The sequence below is a fragment of the Megascapheus bottae genome, chromosome 16, assembly GCF_031878675.1.
Source record: "Megascapheus bottae isolate mThoBot1 chromosome 16, mThoBot2.hap1, whole genome shotgun sequence".
NCBI classification, from domain to species: Eukaryota; Metazoa; Chordata; class Mammalia; order Rodentia; family Geomyidae; genus Megascapheus; species Megascapheus bottae.
In genome coordinates, this window is record NC_143524.1 from 14666228 (window position 1) to 14685851 (window position 19624).

A 19624-nucleotide genomic window follows, 5' to 3' on the forward strand; every position below is an offset into this window, starting at 1 on the left:
AATGGTTTACAGGAAGTTACACTTCTACCAGCTCAGATTGATCTTATTCAGAATTAACAGACTTAAGAGAAGACAGTGAAATAAGAACATGTTATGCTTATCTTACAATACCAAGACCTATTTCACAGAATCATAAAATTATGTTAAGGCAAAAAATTTTATCAAGTCAAAAATAACTAGGAAACTTTAAATTTTTTGAACACTATCTCCACTGGAGGCTACTCTACCCACCCTGACCTCCTAGAGGGAGCTGTGTGATAAAGAATGCCTGTGGATCATATATTCACAAAATTTTCCAATATTAATTATTTTCTATGTTAAAACTACAGTATAACCAATTATGCCCAGCTCAGTATCCTAAATTAAGTTTCTTACAAGACCAATTTAGTCATCAGGAAAGGATAGAAAAGTAAGTCTATGACTTTGGGATTTGGGGGACTACATTTTGTTTTGTTGCTCATTTGGTTTTTGTACCTAATTATTCTTCCTTCAGGAAGAACATGAGTAATAAAATGAATCAATATTTTTTATTGTTTATTTTATTGTTTGCTCGATGTCAACCCTAGATTAGCAGCTGTATATATTTAATTAACATACTATAAAAACTCCTTGATTTTGTCTTAACTTCCAGTTAAATGACTAAAGTCAACATACCAGCAAAATTGCTTATGTCCAAAACGACTACAAAAAGGAAATATATACTTCAAAAAGGGAGTGCAAAGTAATTTAAAAATGCATATATCTGTTTGATTTTGCTTATCACCACTCATCTTTTCCTAAAGCTTTAGTCAGAAGAACAGGAAGAGACAAAGTAGTTTCTAAGGACATATGACCTCCCTCTCATCCCCCAAATCAAGACTGGAAAGTGGAAAGAAGAGGAGAGCAAGGTTGCTCTTTTCAAAATGCCTGGAAAAAACATTCGAGGCAGAAGATGCCAAAGATTGTGAAGCTCCCATCAAGCCCCTGGCCTTGGTCCAGGTAATGGTTTTTCCTTCCCCTCAACTGCTAGCTATAAGAGTTCTCCAGCAAAGAAAGAAAGGAAAAGTGGTAAGAGAAATCGAGCCTCCTGTCTGATCTCTGTGTGAGAAAGGGCAGAAAGGGCCAGGCATTGCAGCCTGACATTTATGGAGGACCTGGGGTCTCCATGAAGCACTCTAGGAGAATTCCAAAGAGCAAGGAATCTGACCTAAAAAGGACAGCAAAACAAACTTAGGAAAGTTCCTTTAAATTTGATAACAGCAACAGTAGGGGCGAAGAGACATAGGCTAACACTGGCAAAGACATGCTTAGCAGGAACTAGTCAGATAGCATTTAGGAAAGGAACACAAAGCCAGCCTAGCCAAGCCAGCCAGGATTGCCTGCCTCATGTATAGAGCATGGAAGCACAAACTGCTGGGGGAATGGCACTTTGGGTTGTGGGGTAAGAGCAGAAGCCCTGAGTAACCCCCCTGTGCTTTAGCCTAGCCCCGATTTCCTGGCTGTCAATGGCCAATGGTGGGATCAGAGCTTCAAAGATTAATTCTCTGTCTATTCTTTCAACCACAAATCACTGTTCTTCCATTGTATCCTTTTGGCCTAGCATTTTTTTCTTCAATTTTAATATCAGAAGTTTCACACGCCTGCCTGAGTTTCTGGCCTCAGCAGAAAGGCCCATATAGCTGTCAGCAAACTGATAAGAACTTTCAAATGACTCCACAGGGCCTCTTTATAGAGGAGAGCCAAAGAAGCCCATAAAGAAAGAGGGCAGGGGCCACGGAAACCAGCCGCTTGCACTGTTTTAACGTGGCATTAAAATGAGCCTCAGATTTATGGGAGTGTTTTAGCCCCTGGCCTGAATCATCTGGGAGCCGAGGCTCATCTAGCCACTCCAGTGAGGCTTCAAATATGGGATGGAGCTGGCAGAAAGGGGTGGGGTGAAAAGGATGGAGGCAAGGTAGCAGAAGGGGGATGAGGAGATATAGGGCAGTGTGAAAATCATATGCTAGGATCTATTCTCTGTCCAATAAATGGGTACAACTGCTATATCTCCATGATATCCGACTACATTCCAATTCCAGTAAATGCCCTTGTTTGTAGTTTGCAGGCACTAGCTCTAGCTCTTTAGCGGTCTACCATCCAGAGATCAATTCTGAATTTAATTTCTTCTAAGTTTATTTTGTTTTTCACTTTTTAGTTCAACAAAATGAATAAAAACAAGCTAAGTGCCAGTGGCTCACACCTATAATTCTAGTTACTAGGGAGATGGAGATCTGAGGATTGTGGTCAAAGTCAGGTGGGGCAGAAAAGTCACAAAACTCTTATCTCCAACTAACCATCAACAAAGTGGAAGTAGGGATGTGGTTCAAGAGGTAGAGTGCCAGCCTCGAGTAGAAAAGCTAGGGGACAACACCAGCACACATACACAAAAATCATGATTTGGCAGAGAACGGATTAGAAATATAAAATTCTTTCACTGAAAAGGAGAAACAATAATAATACTTAATACAAATGTGCCCTGGATTAAAACGAAAGACCAGTTAGGGAATCACTGGTTTTGGTCTCCCTGTAAGTCATTCTGATCCTAACAGAAAAACAGAGAGGTGAATATCCTTCCATGCCAAGATATAAAAAGTACACAGAACCCACAGGATGAAATTCTGTTTCAAGTTTCCAAGCCCAGAAGCAAATGCATAATACATCCGTGCTGGTAACTTACTGTGGTTCCTTAAAACCATGCTCCTTACCAGGAATCTCCTTCCAAAATTCAAATTCAGACCCAGGGGAGCTGTCCCGAATGACCGCCAGCATGGAGCAGGGGACCAGAAGCCACATGCTTTAAACACATGATCTCATTCAGTCCGTGCAGCCACTCCACTGGAAAACTGAAGCCTGGGAAAGTTTGCTTGCCCAGTGCCATAGAGCTGGCAAACAGATGGCAAAGCTTAGACCTGAATTCAGATCACTCCAAGTCAAAAGTCCCTATGCTCTCCACCAAGATATATTTCAAACCTTTCAGATCACAATCCAAAATTAGAAACACATAACTACATTTTATACCACAGCTCAAAAACAAATTTTCTTTATGCAAGCTGGACGAGCATAACCTCAACTCCAGCCCAACAACTCAAAACTAATGCAAAGATTTCAAGAAATATCTACTGTTAACTGTGTATAATGCTAACCGTTTCCTATTATGTTCCATTAAAGACATGCAATACCAATCGAGACCCACTAAATTAAGTGACCTCAGGATCTAATAATCATCATAGTATGATATGTTAAAAAAAAAAAAAAAAAACCATGGGCCAGGAGTTTAGCCTAGTGGTAGAGTGCTTGCTTAGCACACACGAAGACCTGAGTTAAATTCCTCGGTACCACATACATAGAAAAAGCCAGAAGTGGTACTGAGGCTCAAGTGATAGAGCACTAACCTTGGGAAAGCCCAACAACAGTGCTCAGGCCCTAAGCTCAAGTCCAGGACTGGCAAAAAAAAAACATGGAGCTGGGCATGGTGGCTCACGCCTATAATCCTAGCTACTCAAGATGCTGAGATCTGAGGATAGTGGTTCAAAGCCAGCCCAAGCACTAAAGACTGGGAGACTCTTATCTCCAATTAACCACTAGAAAACTGGAAATGGCACTGTGGCTCAAGGAGTAGGGTGGTAGCCTTGAGCTGAAGAAAGGCCCAGAGTCCAAGCCCTACAACTGACAAAAAAAATCATGGGAGTAGATGCCAGGAGACCTGGGTTCCAGTTCAACTCTATCCCTAACAATGCAGTCTGAAAATTCTCAAACTCCAAGGCTTATCAGACCCCTGTGAAACATAGAGAATACAATGGGTAATTTCTAAGATTTGAATTCTTTCTAAATCCCAACTAACAGTCTTCTCCTTTCTTAACACATCTCTTCATTCCTCTTTATTTCTCCAATCCTCGTTGCTGGTACTCCCCCCATCTAGGCTCTCCCACTTTGCTCACCCATACACCTCAGCCTTCCTGCAGCCATGGACCTCCCAGCAGAGGGCCACAGCACACAGTTTACCCTTTCTTCTCCCAGAATCCCCAGCAGCCACCAAGACTCCCCCTCTGCTCCATTCTCATCTTAGGATCATTCCTGATGCCCCCTCTGTGCAACAAGAGCCCAGTACTCCTGGCCTTGTAATTGATCTCTTACTGACAGTGCTCTCCAACAACCTGAGGTCTTTTCTTACAGGCAGGACCTGGAGCCCCTTTTCTTTTAATCTCCCTCAGTAAGCCAACACAACATTAAAAACAAAGCAGATACTTTATTTGATGGTCTGCAGTGTGAAATTAAGAATCTTAATTCCCTTAAATGTAGAGGCTGCTTAAATGGGCTGCTTTAGGAAAAAGCCAGTTAAAACTGGTATTACCGTAGGATAAATGACCCTCTACAGACAGAATTCCAAACACTGTTCAGTTATGTTTGCCCAGTGACAAGATATACCAACGCTGCCAGGGGGAGCAGCTTTATGGTCTCCCCATCTGGACGGTGAGGATTTAAATCTCAAAAGCTATACAAAACAACTGCAAATCAATCCAAACCTGAAAGACAGGAAAATTTATTTACAGACCCCAGTGCACTATAAATTTGAGACAGTTCTATTAAAATGCTTTTCTTGGCTTCTCATCAGATACTTGGTAAAAGTCTTTTTCCACCAAGGTTCTTAATACCAAAATTGAAAAAGAAAAAAAAAAAACCTAAAAACTAAATACACACAAAAAAATCGTTCTTCCTTAGGAGTTCCAATTAAACAAGCCCTTATTTTATCCTGCTTTAAACAGTGTGCATTGACCAGCCTCCCTTATCATACAGATTTATATACACGGGAAAACTGAAACACAAAGTACACAGTGCTACTGAAAACAGATTATGCAATTTAAAACATTTCACAAGTGGTTACACCCATGCCCAAGGCCTTCCAGTAGTGAAAGGGCCTATCTCACTTTGCATCAGAACCAGAATCAGAACTAAGGCTCTCCAGAGATCTGGCCCAGGTGCTTCGTTTATAGGGAAGTGATGCTAAGGATTGAACTCAGCCTCATACATACTAGGTAAACATTCTATCTGAATCACCCCCCTCCCCCTGGCCTGATGCCATGGTTTTTTTTTAATTTTTAATTTTTTTAACTTTTAGTAAGGAGCTATACAAAGGGGTTACAATTCCATGAGTCAGGTAACAATTACAATGCCATTACTTTCCACCATTTTCTCCCTCCTGTCCTTTTCCTTTATACACACACACACACACACACACACACATAATACACACACATATATAATATATAACACACACATATATATAATATAACACACACACATATATAATATATAACACACACATATATATATAATATATATACACACATATATATAATATATATTATATATATATTGGGGGCAATATTCATACTGGGGCTTGAACTCAGGGCTTCACACTCTCACTTGACTTTTTTGCTCATCTGGTGCTCTACCACTTAGTCACAGCTCTATTTCCAGTTTTTGCTGGTTAACTGGAGATCAAGCATCATGGGCTTTCCCACTTTCCTGACAAAGCTGGTTTCAAACTATGATCCTCAGATCTTAGCCTCCTGAGCAGCAAGCATCACAGGCATGAGCCACTGGTGACTAGCCAGTGCAGTAGTGTTTCAAGGATAAAGTTGGAAACAGCTTGGAATGACTTGTCATGGCTGAGGAGAAGAACTGGCATTTCTTTTGAAGCCCTGAGAATCTAGTTAATGTACAGAAAAACATTCTGATGTCAAAGTTTGGGGATAGGGTCGAGGTAAAGATTAGAATGACTGACATTCCTATAGTGATCCTGGAAATGAGAAGTAAAATCTTTTCCATATTCACCCTAATGTATTTCAAGAGATGTACCCAGTCTCACTGTCTCAAGCAACCATTCTGGAAGAAGACTAGTCAATAAGCAGTCAGCTTGAATTAATGGGAGTTCAGGCTGATTTCACCCACAGTCCAGGCCAAATGGCTCTGCGGTCTGAACAGTTGTGGGCAGAACAGTGTGTGCCCCGCCTGCCTCCCATGCTGTGTGGTCTTAGGGGGATTATTTTGAATCTCTTCATCCTTAGGGTCTTCACATAAAAAAATCAGATTACTCTCCTAATGGCTTGCCTCCTTCCTCTGTTGAAAGAGTCTGCTTCGTAAACTGGGGTGGGCTAGGATGAGAGATAAGGGAGACAAGGACACAAGCTGCCATATAATTGTCCCAGCAGCACTAGACCAGAACCCTCAGGTAATACATAAGGTTCCCATGTATGCTAAAGAAAATTAAGTCTTAGCATCAAGATTTAAGATGCCCATCTTTAAGATGCTTCTGGAGTAACAGATATTCAGTGCTAAAACTGATAGCAACCTATATGCTGGTGACTCATGCCTGTAATCCTAACTACCCAGGAGGATGAAATCTCAGGATCGTGGTTCAAAGCTACGACAGGCAGGAAAGTCTGTGAGACTCTTATCTCCACTAAGTTAAAAAAAAAAAAAGCCAAAACTGGAGCTGTGGCTTAAGTGGTAGGGCACTAGAGAGAAGGAAATGGAGGAAGAGGAAGAGGAGGAAGAAGAGGAGGAGCAGCAGCAGCAGCAGCTTGAGGATAATGCACCCAGGCCCAAGTTCAAGTCCCGGGATCAGCATGCGCTCATCACAAATACAAACTGATGATAATTGGGTATGAGAATCCAAAGCTGAAAAACAAACATTTACTATGTAATTCTATGAACTTGGAACTCCACTATCTTCCAGTGATATGCTAGAACTCAAGGGAGCCTGTGAAACTGTCTGGCTTATGTCTAGTTTGCTGATAGTCCTGTATTTTTCCACTAATATTCTTTTTGTATGTGTGTGGTGGTAAGGATGGAATTCAAGCCCTTTCACTTGCCAGGAGGAAGTGCTCTTTCACTGAGGTAAATCCCTAACCTGGACAGTCCTATTTTTACCCTTTCCAATTCATACAGAGAGATTCCCCTTTCAGGAAAACCTCACTTTTCCCGGCTTCAAAACTGTGGCTTCTAAACTACTGTTACTATAGAAGTCAAACATTGTACCTCAATGTACCAAGATTATACATAATTAAGAAAAAAAAAACAGGAGCCCCCTCATAGGGCTCACCTATAAACTAAGCACATGAACTTGGGCATATGCACACACATTCTGCTACCCAGTGGCCTCTGTGGCTCTGGTCACATGATGAGGTCTCAGTACATCCCAAAGGGGGAAGGGCACCATAGACATGGATTTACTTTACTAAACAGCAGTATTTGCCTTTTCCTAACAGCCCACTATATCTTTATAAGCTTCTCTGCAGCACAAACATTTGACATACTAGGCAAACAAGGTGTGTTTAGATGGAGACATGTCCATAGACTGAAAAGAAACTGATACTTTAACTTAGCCTGAGTGTTAAAGACCAGAGAAAAGAAGATGCTGAATGTTTCTGCCACCTCAAAGACTCCTACTCAACTGAGTACAAAGAAGAGTTCAAAGGCAAGGCAGGCTCCTCACTTCCACCTCCTAGTGTGGCTGGGGTTAGAGGTCACTGCTGGTGGAGCCACTGACCAATAAAAGAATGTTTGGAAACTCTGCTCAACAGATAAACTGGGGATCCACTTACACCCTCTTCACTATCCATACAAACATTTCTTAACTACCCGATACAGAGTCTATCCAACCTTCCAAGACCCTAGATCTTTGTATATAATTCAGGGACACTGGGATACAAATGAACGCATCATCTAACTACAGAAAAGTATTCAGCTGCATACTTCTTCCTACCTTCCAACCAAGACATCTCATCTCTAAGACTGTCCCAAATGCTGTTTGATCACACCATCCTGACACTGCTGCCTAGATTCTGTCACTTCTGCTTCAGCCCCTCATATGCCCTGCACACTGATGTCAATTGTCTTTGGGTTCAAAGTATGTGCCCCAAGGTGACTGCTCTACCTGTGGAAGAGTTATTCATCTCTTATTATCACCCATAATCTCTCCCTGGAAAAATAATTAGGGCTTCAATAAATCAAGTAGTTAACTCCTAGGACAACCAAGAGTGCCGAATAAGTCGGCTTCACATGATTGTTACTGTTATCCTCATTAACGTAGGAACTGTTTTTTAGTTTACCTGAAAAGAACCTGGGATACCCCTACTAGGCTGTCCAAGGCCAGGTAAGCTGGCACTACTCACCAGAGACCTCTGGGGATATAGATCAGAAACATTTTTGTTATTGTTGTACTTCCTTTTTTTTTTTTAAGTTTATTATGGGGTTTTTTGTTGGTTTGTTTGTTTTTTTGCCAGTAGTTGTGGGCTTGAGCTCAGGGCCTGAGCACTGTCCTTGGACTTTCTCAAGGTTAGAGCTCTACCACTTGAGCCTCAACACCATTTCTGGCTTTTTTCTATATATGTGGTACCAAGGAATCGAACCCAGGTCTTGGTGCATGCTAGGCAAGCACTCTACCACTAGGCCAAACTCCCAGTCCTATTGTTGTACTTTCTACAAAAATGTTAGCTACAGCTATCAGATAAGGCTCTGGCCTCATAATTGATGTCTGCCTCACTTGCACATAGTAGATCAGCAGGAAAATTTAAGTTTTTTCTTGTCAAGTAGAAAGTCTTCCTTCCTTGTCACGTGAACTCCCAAGTAACAACATTAAGAACTCCCAGCAAGCATATGCACTAGATGGAACTGCAAACATGCAGCTACAATACCTTTCTCATCAAGGCTCCACCCACATTTCTTGAGGCAGTTCAAAGTCCTATTTTTCACCTGAACACACTGGTCTCTAGAGGGTACCGATGCCCTTAGGAAGAGTAGAATGGCTCACAGCAGTTAAGATTTCTTCAGAAGTCACTTAAAAGTGGATGGAGACCCCTGCTGGCTACAACAGTCCATGCAGCTTCTTAGCAGGTACTGGTTCCTCAATTCAGTTTATCTGACCTGTCATCTATGGTCACTTCACTCTCTACCACCAAAGCAACTGGTTTCCCCTGAGACTGTGCTTGTCCTGTAAAAGGACCTAACTAGGACCTCTATAAAGAGATTCACTGATGTCTGAGAACTTTGCTATTATGTTACTCCTGCCGGCAGATGGCAGATAAACAGAGGCAAAATGACAAGTGTATTTTGGAGAGAGCAAACAAAAGATCCTCACTCTCCCTGCTACTTTGGATGAGTATCCCTCAAAAGTCCACAGGCAAAGGTGTGAACCTCTTCCAGGTGGGGCCTACTTCTCCCAGCAGAAGTCAGTAGGGGTGTACCCTCAATGAGACAGAACCATGACCCATCTCCCTTTCTTCTCCCCTCCTCCTCCTCCTCCTCTTCTTCCTCCCTCTCTCCTTCCCCCTACTTCTTTCCTGCTTGTGATATAACATATGCCCCTGCTAATTACCATCTACCAACCCCATCAGAAGCCAAACCTATGACCTGCCACAACTTATATCCTCAAAATTGTGAGCTAAAAAAAAAAATCTATTCTCTCTGAAAGCTAATTGCCTCAGATACTTCTTTGTAGTAACACAAGCATGATTAATGTACTCTCCAGTTTTAAGACATGACATATTGCAAACAGAACAGTGGTTCTCCAGCAGAGCAGCTTCACTGCCAACCAAGAAGGGCACTGGGCAAAGTTGGGACATTTGTTATGGTCACAACTTGAGGGAGAGTAGGTTGCTAAAGCCATCCTTGCCCCATAACATCCTTTACACATAACTGGGAATTACTTCAACAGATTGTCTCGAATCTAACTGGGATCAGTCTAGTCCAGAAACATAGGGATAGGAGATAAAAGAGGCCATTTGGGAGACACAGAACACTCAGGAAAGGGAAGCAAACAGTTGGAAAGCAGCACAGAGAAGCCAGAAAGAGGGTGAAAGGGAGGTAAGGGATGCCTCTCCATCTTCTTTTACAAGTTGGCATGTTGAGGCAGTCACTGGCCTTGGTGACCAGAGGCATTCAAAGAGATGACCAATAACCTCTCAATGCTACCAATAAGAGCAGGAATAAGAATTTCAGAGTTGTTAAATAGCTGCATGGAACATGAGAGGTGACTTAGCCAACCCCTTCATTTCATAAATGAGAAAATGAAAGCCTAGGCAGCTTTGTTGAGTTCTGATGAGCATGCAATTAATAGGGACAGAGCCAAGGCTCAAACCCAAGTCTTCTCGTCCAAGTGTCTTTTTAAATCCAAATAACCCATAACTACCCTTTAAATGCCCACATACTCTCCTTCTGAACAACCCTGTGATTCTGAGCCTGCCACTGGCCAGGCTAGCCTTGGGCCTGGGGCTTCTATCTCCCCTCCTGGCAAGGGCTGTACTCTGAGAGCTGTTGGTCAAGAATCTGCTCCAAAAACCAAATGTCCCAGCATGAGTCTGGGCAGGCAGCAGCACAGCATGTGCAGGTATTCCATCTTCCTAGTTCCTGTATATTTCCACCCTAGAATCTCACATAAGATAGCTTCTAATGCGACAGTTTAACATAGCGTTTTATAATTCTTTGTCACTAAAGGTGCCACAAAAAGAAACACCCAACAGCACAAACACACTGACTTTTAAGAGCAAGTTTTAAAGTCTGTAGGTTTAAGATAAAAATCTAGGGCTCTCTACACTGCTCAGACTCACATGAGGCAAGTAGGCAGTCAGCTAGTGGTAGGAAGGCCAGACACAGCCAGAGTGAATATGCTGTGACAAACCAGCAGAGAGGCTACCTTCAACTGTGATTTCCTAGACAGGATGCCAGCGTTTCACAGATGAGGCTCCTGAGGCCCACAGGAGGCAGATCCTTGTCCAGGGATAGGGTTTATATCAGCACAGCTGGCACCAAAGCCAGGCAATTTAAGGACCCTACAGACTAATCACTGCATGGAAAGTTCAGTGTTGCTACAGTTTGAACCTTGAGAGTAGGACCTAGTAATAGTTTGGGGTCACTGGTGTGTGCCCTTTGAGGGGCTTATCGGACCCCAATGGCATTCTCTTCCTCTCTCTTGCACTGCCGCTGTGAACTAAGCAGCCTTGCTCTACCATGTGCTCCTCTATGATGTGCTGCCCACTGCCCCACACCTACGTCAGATTCCTAAGAGCAATGTGAATGTGTACAGTCATTGACCAGAACCTCAAAACTGGGAGCCAGAAAAAAAAAAAAACAACAACAACAAACTTTTCTTCTTTCTCTTTTTAACTTGATTGCCTCCGGCATTTGCTATAGTGATGGAAGGCTATCTAATGAAAGCATGGTCACACAGAAGGCAGGTGAACATACTTCCACTTTCAAACACTAAAATCCTCAAAGGACAATAAAGAGGAGCTTTACAAATCAAGGTATTCCCTATGAAAAAGAGAAAGAGAGACAAGACTGCAGTACCAAAGCGTGAGAGCTGAAAAGCAAAGGGAGATGTGGTAGTTGATGTGGAGAGATACACCTTAAATCATGGAAGGAAATAGTCAAATGGCCACAATTTGAGTAGAGGGTAAAGATGAGAAGAGCAGGGGAGCAGGCTGATGACACTTAGGAAATATGGAAGCCAGACCCTCTCCTCATCTCACAGCCAGGTGACCATCTACCCTCACCCAGGCAGAGCAATTCTCTGGTCAAATTATACAGAGGCCCCCTGCCAGAGCAATAAGGCCAAGAGCCTCCTAGTTCCCCCACTTATCTTATGCATAGATAACATTTAAGAAATCATAAAACTTTTTTTCTAAAACATTAAGAAAAGTTAGTGGAAGGGCTGGGAGTAAGCCCAGTGATAGAATGATCACCTAGCATGCATGAAGCCCTGGGTTCAATTCCTTGGTACCGCATACACAGAAAAGGCCAAAAGTGGTGTTGTGGGTCAAACGGCAGAGTGTTAGACTTGAGAAAAAAATGTCCAAAGATAGTGCCCAGGCCCTGAGTTCAAGTCCCATGACTGGCAAAAAAAAAAAAGTAGAAAAACAGTGCCAATGTAAGGATAGCCTTTAAAATGTCCTTAACTTGCTCAATATTTAAGCACAGTTAGATTTCTTTCTGGAGAAAGAAAGGAAAGTGAGACTAACTAGACCTCAGTGAGGTCCTTCAGGTAGGCAGCCACCATGAAGAGCCTCGGAGGGTAGAAAAAGTCTGGAAAGGGGAGCAGGAGCATGTTCAGGTGTTCAAGGGGACAGGACAGATACTAGGTTACAAAGGTCATCTAATCCAGAATCTAGAACCATGTGCATAGCAGCACCCTCATATCCTTGGCCACAAACGCACTACACCAAGATAATCTGTCACTGGGTGTACTAGTCATTGTCACCTGCTATGACTTCAAACACTCCAAAGGCTTGTTTCATACCTTAAAGAAGGACTCTAAAATAGCAGCAAGTTTTAAATTTCTGACAGTTATTACTTGAAGTAACTTGCCCAGCCCTGCCTAGACAGCTGATTCATGGAGAAGATGAGCCCCGTTCATCTCTGTAGCTCTTGGCTGCTGTCCCTCTGTGTCCAGGGAGACCCCTATGGCATCCTCATCCCCCTCCCCAAGAGGGTTGCATGCACCTGCCCTCTTACCTGTCTCTGCATCTCCTCAATCTGTCGTTGCGGGATGCTCTGCAAAATACTGTACACATCTGACAGCTTTTCTTCTGGGACGATCACCGAAGCTCTGGGAAAAACAGCCAGACAATTTACATGCTCTTTACAGCAAACCCTGCCACATACACTCTTGTTTCCTTCCCACAAGCTGAGTCAACACCCCAAAACTCCTTTACTCCTATATTCACTTCAGGGAGTAGTCTCTCACCCTCCCCAACTCATGGGTGACCTCATCTCAGAGCAATAATTTCTTATCTATTTCCACTCCACTTATCTTTCATTGTCTTCACTCTACTGGTACAACCCATTGTCATTCTCTCAGTCACTTAACATACATGCTCTGGTCTCCATAGAGCCTTTGCATATCAAATTCTACAAATTCTGCTTATCTGGCATACTCTTTTGGGGTCAATACTGGGGTTCAAATTCAGAGCCTTGGGTTCAGAGATCAGCAGTCTATCACTTAATCTGCTCTTTCAAATGGCCCACTCTTTACTCTTAACTCTCTGAATTAACATCAACTTCCCTCTTCATCTTTCTATGAAAATGTATTCGTCTATTAATCATTAATTTATGGGGATTCTCCTATATGTTGGGTACCAGTAACAAATAGGGCAGATGAGACAAGGAAGATGATAGGAGGGCATATGAATGGCCAGGGAGTTTTCTGAAGCTGTGATAGGTTTTAGGAGGCCTACCCAGCAGATTGGGCATGTTCCAGGAAGAGGAAGTAGACCTCCATGGCTAGAGCAGGGTAAGTAGAAAGGAGAATAACAGGAGCCAAGGAGAAACAAGAGAGGGAGGGTCACCCCTGCAAGGTACAACACAGAACATGGAAGCCACAAAAGGACTTGGTAGTATGAGATGGAAAACCACTGGGAGGTTTCAGGCAAAGGCCTGACAATCTCTGAATAGGTTCCCACAGTACCACACCATCTGAAGTGTTGGAGCAAACTACAGGAAGCAGATGTCGGAGCAAGGAAAAGGCTGAGGGCCCTGCAGAAGTAGGACAGCGCTGATGATGAGGGAGGCAGTGCTGAGAGATGAGAGGTCTCACTCCATGGGATTTGCTCTCAGATTACATATGGGGAGTAGGAAAAGAAGGATTCAGCAATGACTTCCACAAACAGATGAGTTTGTAGCACAAATTAATTCACTGTAATCTACCTTCCACATTCACCCATTAGGCTGATTTATTAAGATAGAAACTGCGTGGCTCCACTCATCAATATATCCTGAGTACCTGGAATGCTGCCTAGTGCAGTTGGCACTTGATAATTTGTCAAATAAATAAATACTTTCCATTATTCAGATAGGAAAACTAAGGATCAAGAAAGATGAAATGAACTGGGCACTGGTGGCTCACACCTATAATCCTAGCTACACAAGAGGCTGAGGAGGCTGAGTAATTAGGATCGTGATTCATTGGCTAGCCCAGACAAAAAAGTCCAAGAGACTCCATCTCTAAAATAATTAGCAAAAATCAGGGCTGGAAATGTGGCTCAAGTGGTAGAGCACCAACCATAAGCCAGAAAGACAAGCTAGAGGATACTGAGTTACAACATGGGTTATCTGAACTCGTATCTTCTGGCTTCACTCTTGGATTCCCTTCCATCACATATTCATAACTAAAAGAACCCAAGCAGATCTCTCTCACAGCCAGCCCTGAATCACTGCCTTGGTTCAGCCCTCACTGATCCCACTGCTTCCTCTCCTAGCATCCCATCCAGTCAGGTCTAAGTCACACTCCATCCCATCACAATTTGTAACTGCTTGCTTAAGTTTCTATCTACCAATACTAAATCATGAGCCTCTTAGAGGAAGGTTTGATCTTGTGGTCCTCATACTTAACAGAGCTGGCATTGCCTAGCAAACAAAAGATGCTAAATAAATGTGTCCATGGGTGTATAATTGCTGACCACTTCTCTAAGATGTAATGAATGACTTCACACCTCTTTCAAGTGAAGTTAGACTCCCTCTGTTCTGTGCTGCCATATCCCTCTTGGGTATACATTTGCTATGACATTTTCCAAGAGAGATGTCCCTAATCCAAACACCGAAATCCAAAATGCTCCAAAATGTGGTTTTTAAGTACCAACATGATGCCACAGGAAGAAAACTCTGCACCAGTTAACTGCTGCATGTACGTAATTATTAGAAATATGAGCAGGGTGCCAGTGTTGCACACCTGTGAATCACAGTTTGAAGCCAGCCCAAGCAGGAAAGTCCATGAGACTCTTATCTCCAGTTAATCACTCAAGAGCAGATCTATTTCAGATTATTTCATATTCTGAAATACTTAAACATGACTAGGTTTCTTGAGAGACTCAAATTTAAGCATAAAATCTATTCCTACTGCATGTACCCTTACTGTCTGAGGTTAACTGTCACATATACAAACTGAAAGTAATTTATTGCACTAGTATTTGAGAGTGACAACATGAGGACAGGGTAGAATTTTCCACTCATATGTCATTATGAGACTGCTCCAAAAGTTTCAGAGGCTTGGAAGCATTTCTGGGATTTAGGATTTTTTTTTTTTAGACAAGGGATGCTTATCATTCAGAGGTTTTTTGTTTTCTTTTATTTTTTGTCATCAGTCATGGGGCTTGAACTTATGGCCTGGGCACTGTCCTTGGACACTTTTTGCTCAAGGCTAGTGCTCTGCCACCTGAACCACAGCACCACTACCAGCTTTTTCTGTGCATGCCAAGCGAGCACTTTACCACTACGCTATGCTCCTGGCCCTAACATCCAGTTCTTAAACTTAGGTATGCATTACAAATACCTGAAGGGCTTTTTATTTCTAATATTAGAAAAACTACTGAAGTAATTACATTGTAATACTCACCTCTTCCAGTCAAGAACCTCTGAGAATGGCAGGATATAGGAGTCTGCAATGACAACTGGGACACAGCCAGCCTGTAATACATCGCTCAGTACTGCCTGGCCCAGCCGAGCTCCACGAAGGACCACACAGAAAGTAGCTTCCTGCAGGAACACAAGAGCAGATGAGGATTACAAACCAGGGTGGCTGCACCACTTACGTGGATCCCTACAGACCAGGAAGTTCTCTCCGAAGCTTAAAGCCAAGCAATCTTGAGGTATCATGACACAAAAGCCAGCTTGCAGTTGTAAAGCATGCAAAGCTAACAAAAGCAATGCTTTCTCTTTTTGCATTCCAATGCCACTGGAGTTGGCATTCTATACATGTTCCAAACAATGTTCAAATTGAGCATCAGTGACTCCTGCCTGTAATCCTAGCTACTCAGAGGCTGAGATCCCAAAAGTTGTAGTTCCAGGTCAGCCAGGGCCTCATTTCTAAAATAACGAACTTTAAAAAGCAGAGCTAGAGGCATAGCTCACATAGCAAGCATGAAGCTCTCAGTTCAAACCTCAGTCCAAGTCTTCCTCTGAATAGGCCACCACCTGCACACTGGTTTCTTCCAGTGCCAGTGTTATAGGGAAACACAGCACGGAACATTGTCTGAACATCACTCAGCCTGACCTCAGCCCACCTGTAACAAGAACACTGGGTTCTCAAGAAGACTTCTAAAGGGAGGTCTCCTATTCCCTATTGCATCTAAGATAGTCCTTTAACAATACAGTGTCTGGAAAAGCATTAAGAGTTGGGCACTAGTAATCCTCATACCTGTAATCCTAGCTATCAGAAGGCTCAGATTTCAGGATCACAGTTCAAAGACAGTATAAGCAGAAAACTCCATGACATTCTCTCTCTAGTTAACCAGCAAAAGCCAGAGTTTGGTACCAGGTACTAGTGGCTCACCTGTCTAATCCTAGATACTCAAGAAGCTGAGATGAGAGGATTACAATTTGAAGCCCCTAAGCTTCTTATCTCCAATTAATCACCAAAATACCAGAAGTGAAACTGGGGTTCACTAACCTTGAGCACAAAAGCTCAAGTACAGTACTCAGGCCCTGAGTTCAAGCCCAAGGATTAGAACAGTACTCAGGCCCTGAGTTCAAGCCCAAGGATTAGCACATAAAAATAATTAATTTAATTAGAATATGGTCTAAACCTTATTGTCAGAAAAAGAAGCTAGGTGTGGTGGTGTATACCTATAACTCAAGTACTCAGGAGGCTGAGGCAGGAGGATCAAAAATTAAGTTAGCTTGGGCTACTGAATGAGAGTCTACCTGAAAAAAAAAGACCTAAAGCAAGGAACAGACGGAGGGAGAAAGGAAGGGAAGAACAGAAGAAGGAATTAAGGGAAGAAGAAAGGAGGAAAGAAGGGAGGGAGAAAAGGACTTAATGTCCCTAAGTCATCTGATGATTAAAAAAAAAAAAGGGAAAGAGAGAGAAGCAGCAGGAGTGGAGTAAAAGTATCTGATGTGGTGCCTGAGGTGCAGGTGGACAGCTCAGCCCATCTGAGGAGTCAAGTCCAGAAGCGGACACACATGTGATAACCACTGTTCCTGTTTAGACAAAGGTTACTATAAGTAATCCTGCTCCCATCACCACTGTGATCAGTCAGACATTCCAAAGAGAGAAGCAGCATTTCTTGAAAGTATTTGAACAATCTCAGTATGGATGAGCTTGTTAGCTTCTTGATATTTCTCTTTCAACTAACCTGTCTGCATTTTAAATATTATGTGAACAAAACACAAATTCTTTTTCCTGAATCCCATCTTCCTTGCAACATCAAAAATCTTGCCTATAAAAAGTACTCCAGAGCATTGCTTTGCCTTTGGTCATGGAGAAACTGGCCAGCCTGAGGTGTAAGTAAAGGATATGCTCCTGGCAGGATATGCTGAAGGAGACAAACCCACCCCAACCCCAAACACCTCTCTCTAATCCCAGGGAAAGCTGATGGACTATTCTGGTCCGGCAATACAAGCTGCCACTGTAAAGGAGAGCATTTCTTTGGATTGGCCCGTGAATCCGGGTAAACAAAAAATATATTTGTCTGCTTTTTCTAATAGGACTGCCTACGAATTTACCAAATCTGAAGTTTTGCAGTAAAAATATGAGCTCTCATGCTTGTAAGGTCTAAGCAGCTTCCATGACCATAGTATGCCAGGCAGCCACAGGGTAGCAGAAGACCTACAGTAATAAGAAACACTGCATTGTGCCCTCTTGTGGAAAACACTCCTTGGTGTATGTGGAAAAAAACTCCTGCTTGCCAGGGTCAGTTTTATCCTGGGACAATGGCTTCTCCTGAGTGAGAAAGGTTATGAACAATACTCACCTGTAACACTTGAGGGTAATCGAAGACCTGGTGGCTATGGCAGCGTTTGCGGACAGAAAGAACGCCCTCTGAGAGATTCGTGCATTTGTTGAGAATCAACACCGACTCTCCGTGTTTGGTCTGGAGAGCTTCTAACTCCTCTCTGTACTCAGGATGGAGCACCAGCTGAGAGGACAGGAGAAAGTATCTCCGGGGGCTACAAAAGAATAGGAACGTAACTAAAAAACTGCATAGGTATGTTACTGAAGTTAGAAAAGCTATAATACTGAACTTATGAAAACTATTTGCTCACCAGAAGTGTTTTCTTAGAAATTATACTACATAGCATTAATGAATATTTAAAACATTATGTTCTATAGCATAAATAAAGGTACAATTTATGTAATAAAAGACAGAGTAGATTGACTAGGATATCTTTGGTTGGTTATCAGTATGTTCTAGGTGGTCCTTAAAATACAAGCATGCCAAAATGATCACTGTTTCAATATATAGGATAGAGATTAATGATTAAGAGAGATTAAGAAGATTAAAGAGAAGCCACAATGTGAGACTGAAAATATGGTGAAAAAATTCATCTGCATTGCATGACTCCACAGTTCTATCAAGATTATGCAAATGCTATTAAATTCATGGAATTTCAATACAAAAATATTATATTCTATAAAAACTATATATTACACTTATATTCTGAAAATATTACATCATCATAGTTTCAAGAAAAGTTCTTTTCTTTGTGTGTGTGCCCATCATGGGGCTTGAACTTGGGGCCTGAGCTCTGTCCCTGAGCTTTTGTGCCATTTGAGCCACAGTTCTACTTTCGGCTTTCCTTGCAGTTAATTGGAGTCTTGTGGGCATTCTTGCCTAGGCTGGCTTATGAGCCACCAAAGCCTGGCTAAGACAAAAGTTCTTAATGTGAGTTAAATAACCATGATGAAATAAGAATGGAGAGCATTATACAAATCTGGGTATGTGGAGAGAGAAAGAGAATGTAACTAGTTGGTGATTATTTGGACAGAACATCAATGTTATCTTTGGTTAAATCTGAGTCTCAGATCTAAACGAAACCAAGAGCGAGGCTGCATTCTTCAAACAAAAGAGGGAATCCACATGATTGGCAGCACTGGTGAGTGGCATTCCTATGCTATGGAGAGGCTCTGGGAAAGGAATTCCCATCATAAGGCCACACAGACAGTGTAGGAAGTTGAAATTCAGATGTGAAAAACTACTAATTTCTAAAGCATGGAAGTAGTCTCGAAATATGGACAGCAAGGCAAGACTGCTTCAAAGAAAACAAAATGAAGAAAGGATTTCCAAGTATAACTCAGGAGACTGAGGCAGCAGCACTGCTATGCTGAGGTCTTCTAGATCAACAAGGGCAATTGCTATGGTTTGAATCGTAAATGCCCCCCAAATGTTCTTATGTGGAGGACTTGGCCCCGATACAGCAGTGTTTAGGGTGGCCACATCAGCAGCACTACTGGATTATACATGGAGGGTGCATCAAAGTGTACAGACACTGAGCATTGTGGGAGAAGGCAGAATGGGAATGCCCTGCAGAGCTGGAAACTTCAGGTACTGACATGAATGCATGTGCTTGATACACATGGGTACAGTAAAAATGTCTGTCTATGCAGATTCAGAAGTAAATAGAAATGTTCATGGGTGGTGCTCTAAGGAACTCAGATAAGACAGCCTCAGGGTCAGAGTTTGATGCTAAGAAAATTCTGTTTCAGATGCTCAATAACCAGATACACCGGATCTCACTGTACTGATGAAGTTCCCACACCAAAACAACTATACAGATGTGAACTAGAGTCCAACTAGTTGCCCCACACATATGCTGGTCCTCTCTGAGCTCA

The 19624-nt window shown here is 42.4% G+C and overlaps 1 protein-coding gene across 2 annotated transcripts in view; it reads right to left on the minus strand.

Annotated features, from left to right (window-relative positions):
• The window catches only part of Ext2 (exostosin glycosyltransferase 2), a 112697-nt gene that overhangs the window by 76333 nt on the left and 16740 nt on the right, over positions 1 to 19624 (minus strand). For both annotated transcript variants that reach the window (XM_090347860.1, XM_090347859.1), the window contains exons 5-7: positions 17766 to 17961; positions 15407 to 15546; positions 12532 to 12625 (exon numbers count right to left, since the gene is read on the minus strand). In XM_090347860.1, the coding sequence (XP_090203986.1) occupies positions 12532 to 12625; positions 15407 to 15546; positions 17766 to 17961 (430 nt within the window). The remainder of the gene's footprint in view (positions 1 to 12531; positions 12626 to 15406; positions 15547 to 17765; positions 17962 to 19624) is intronic.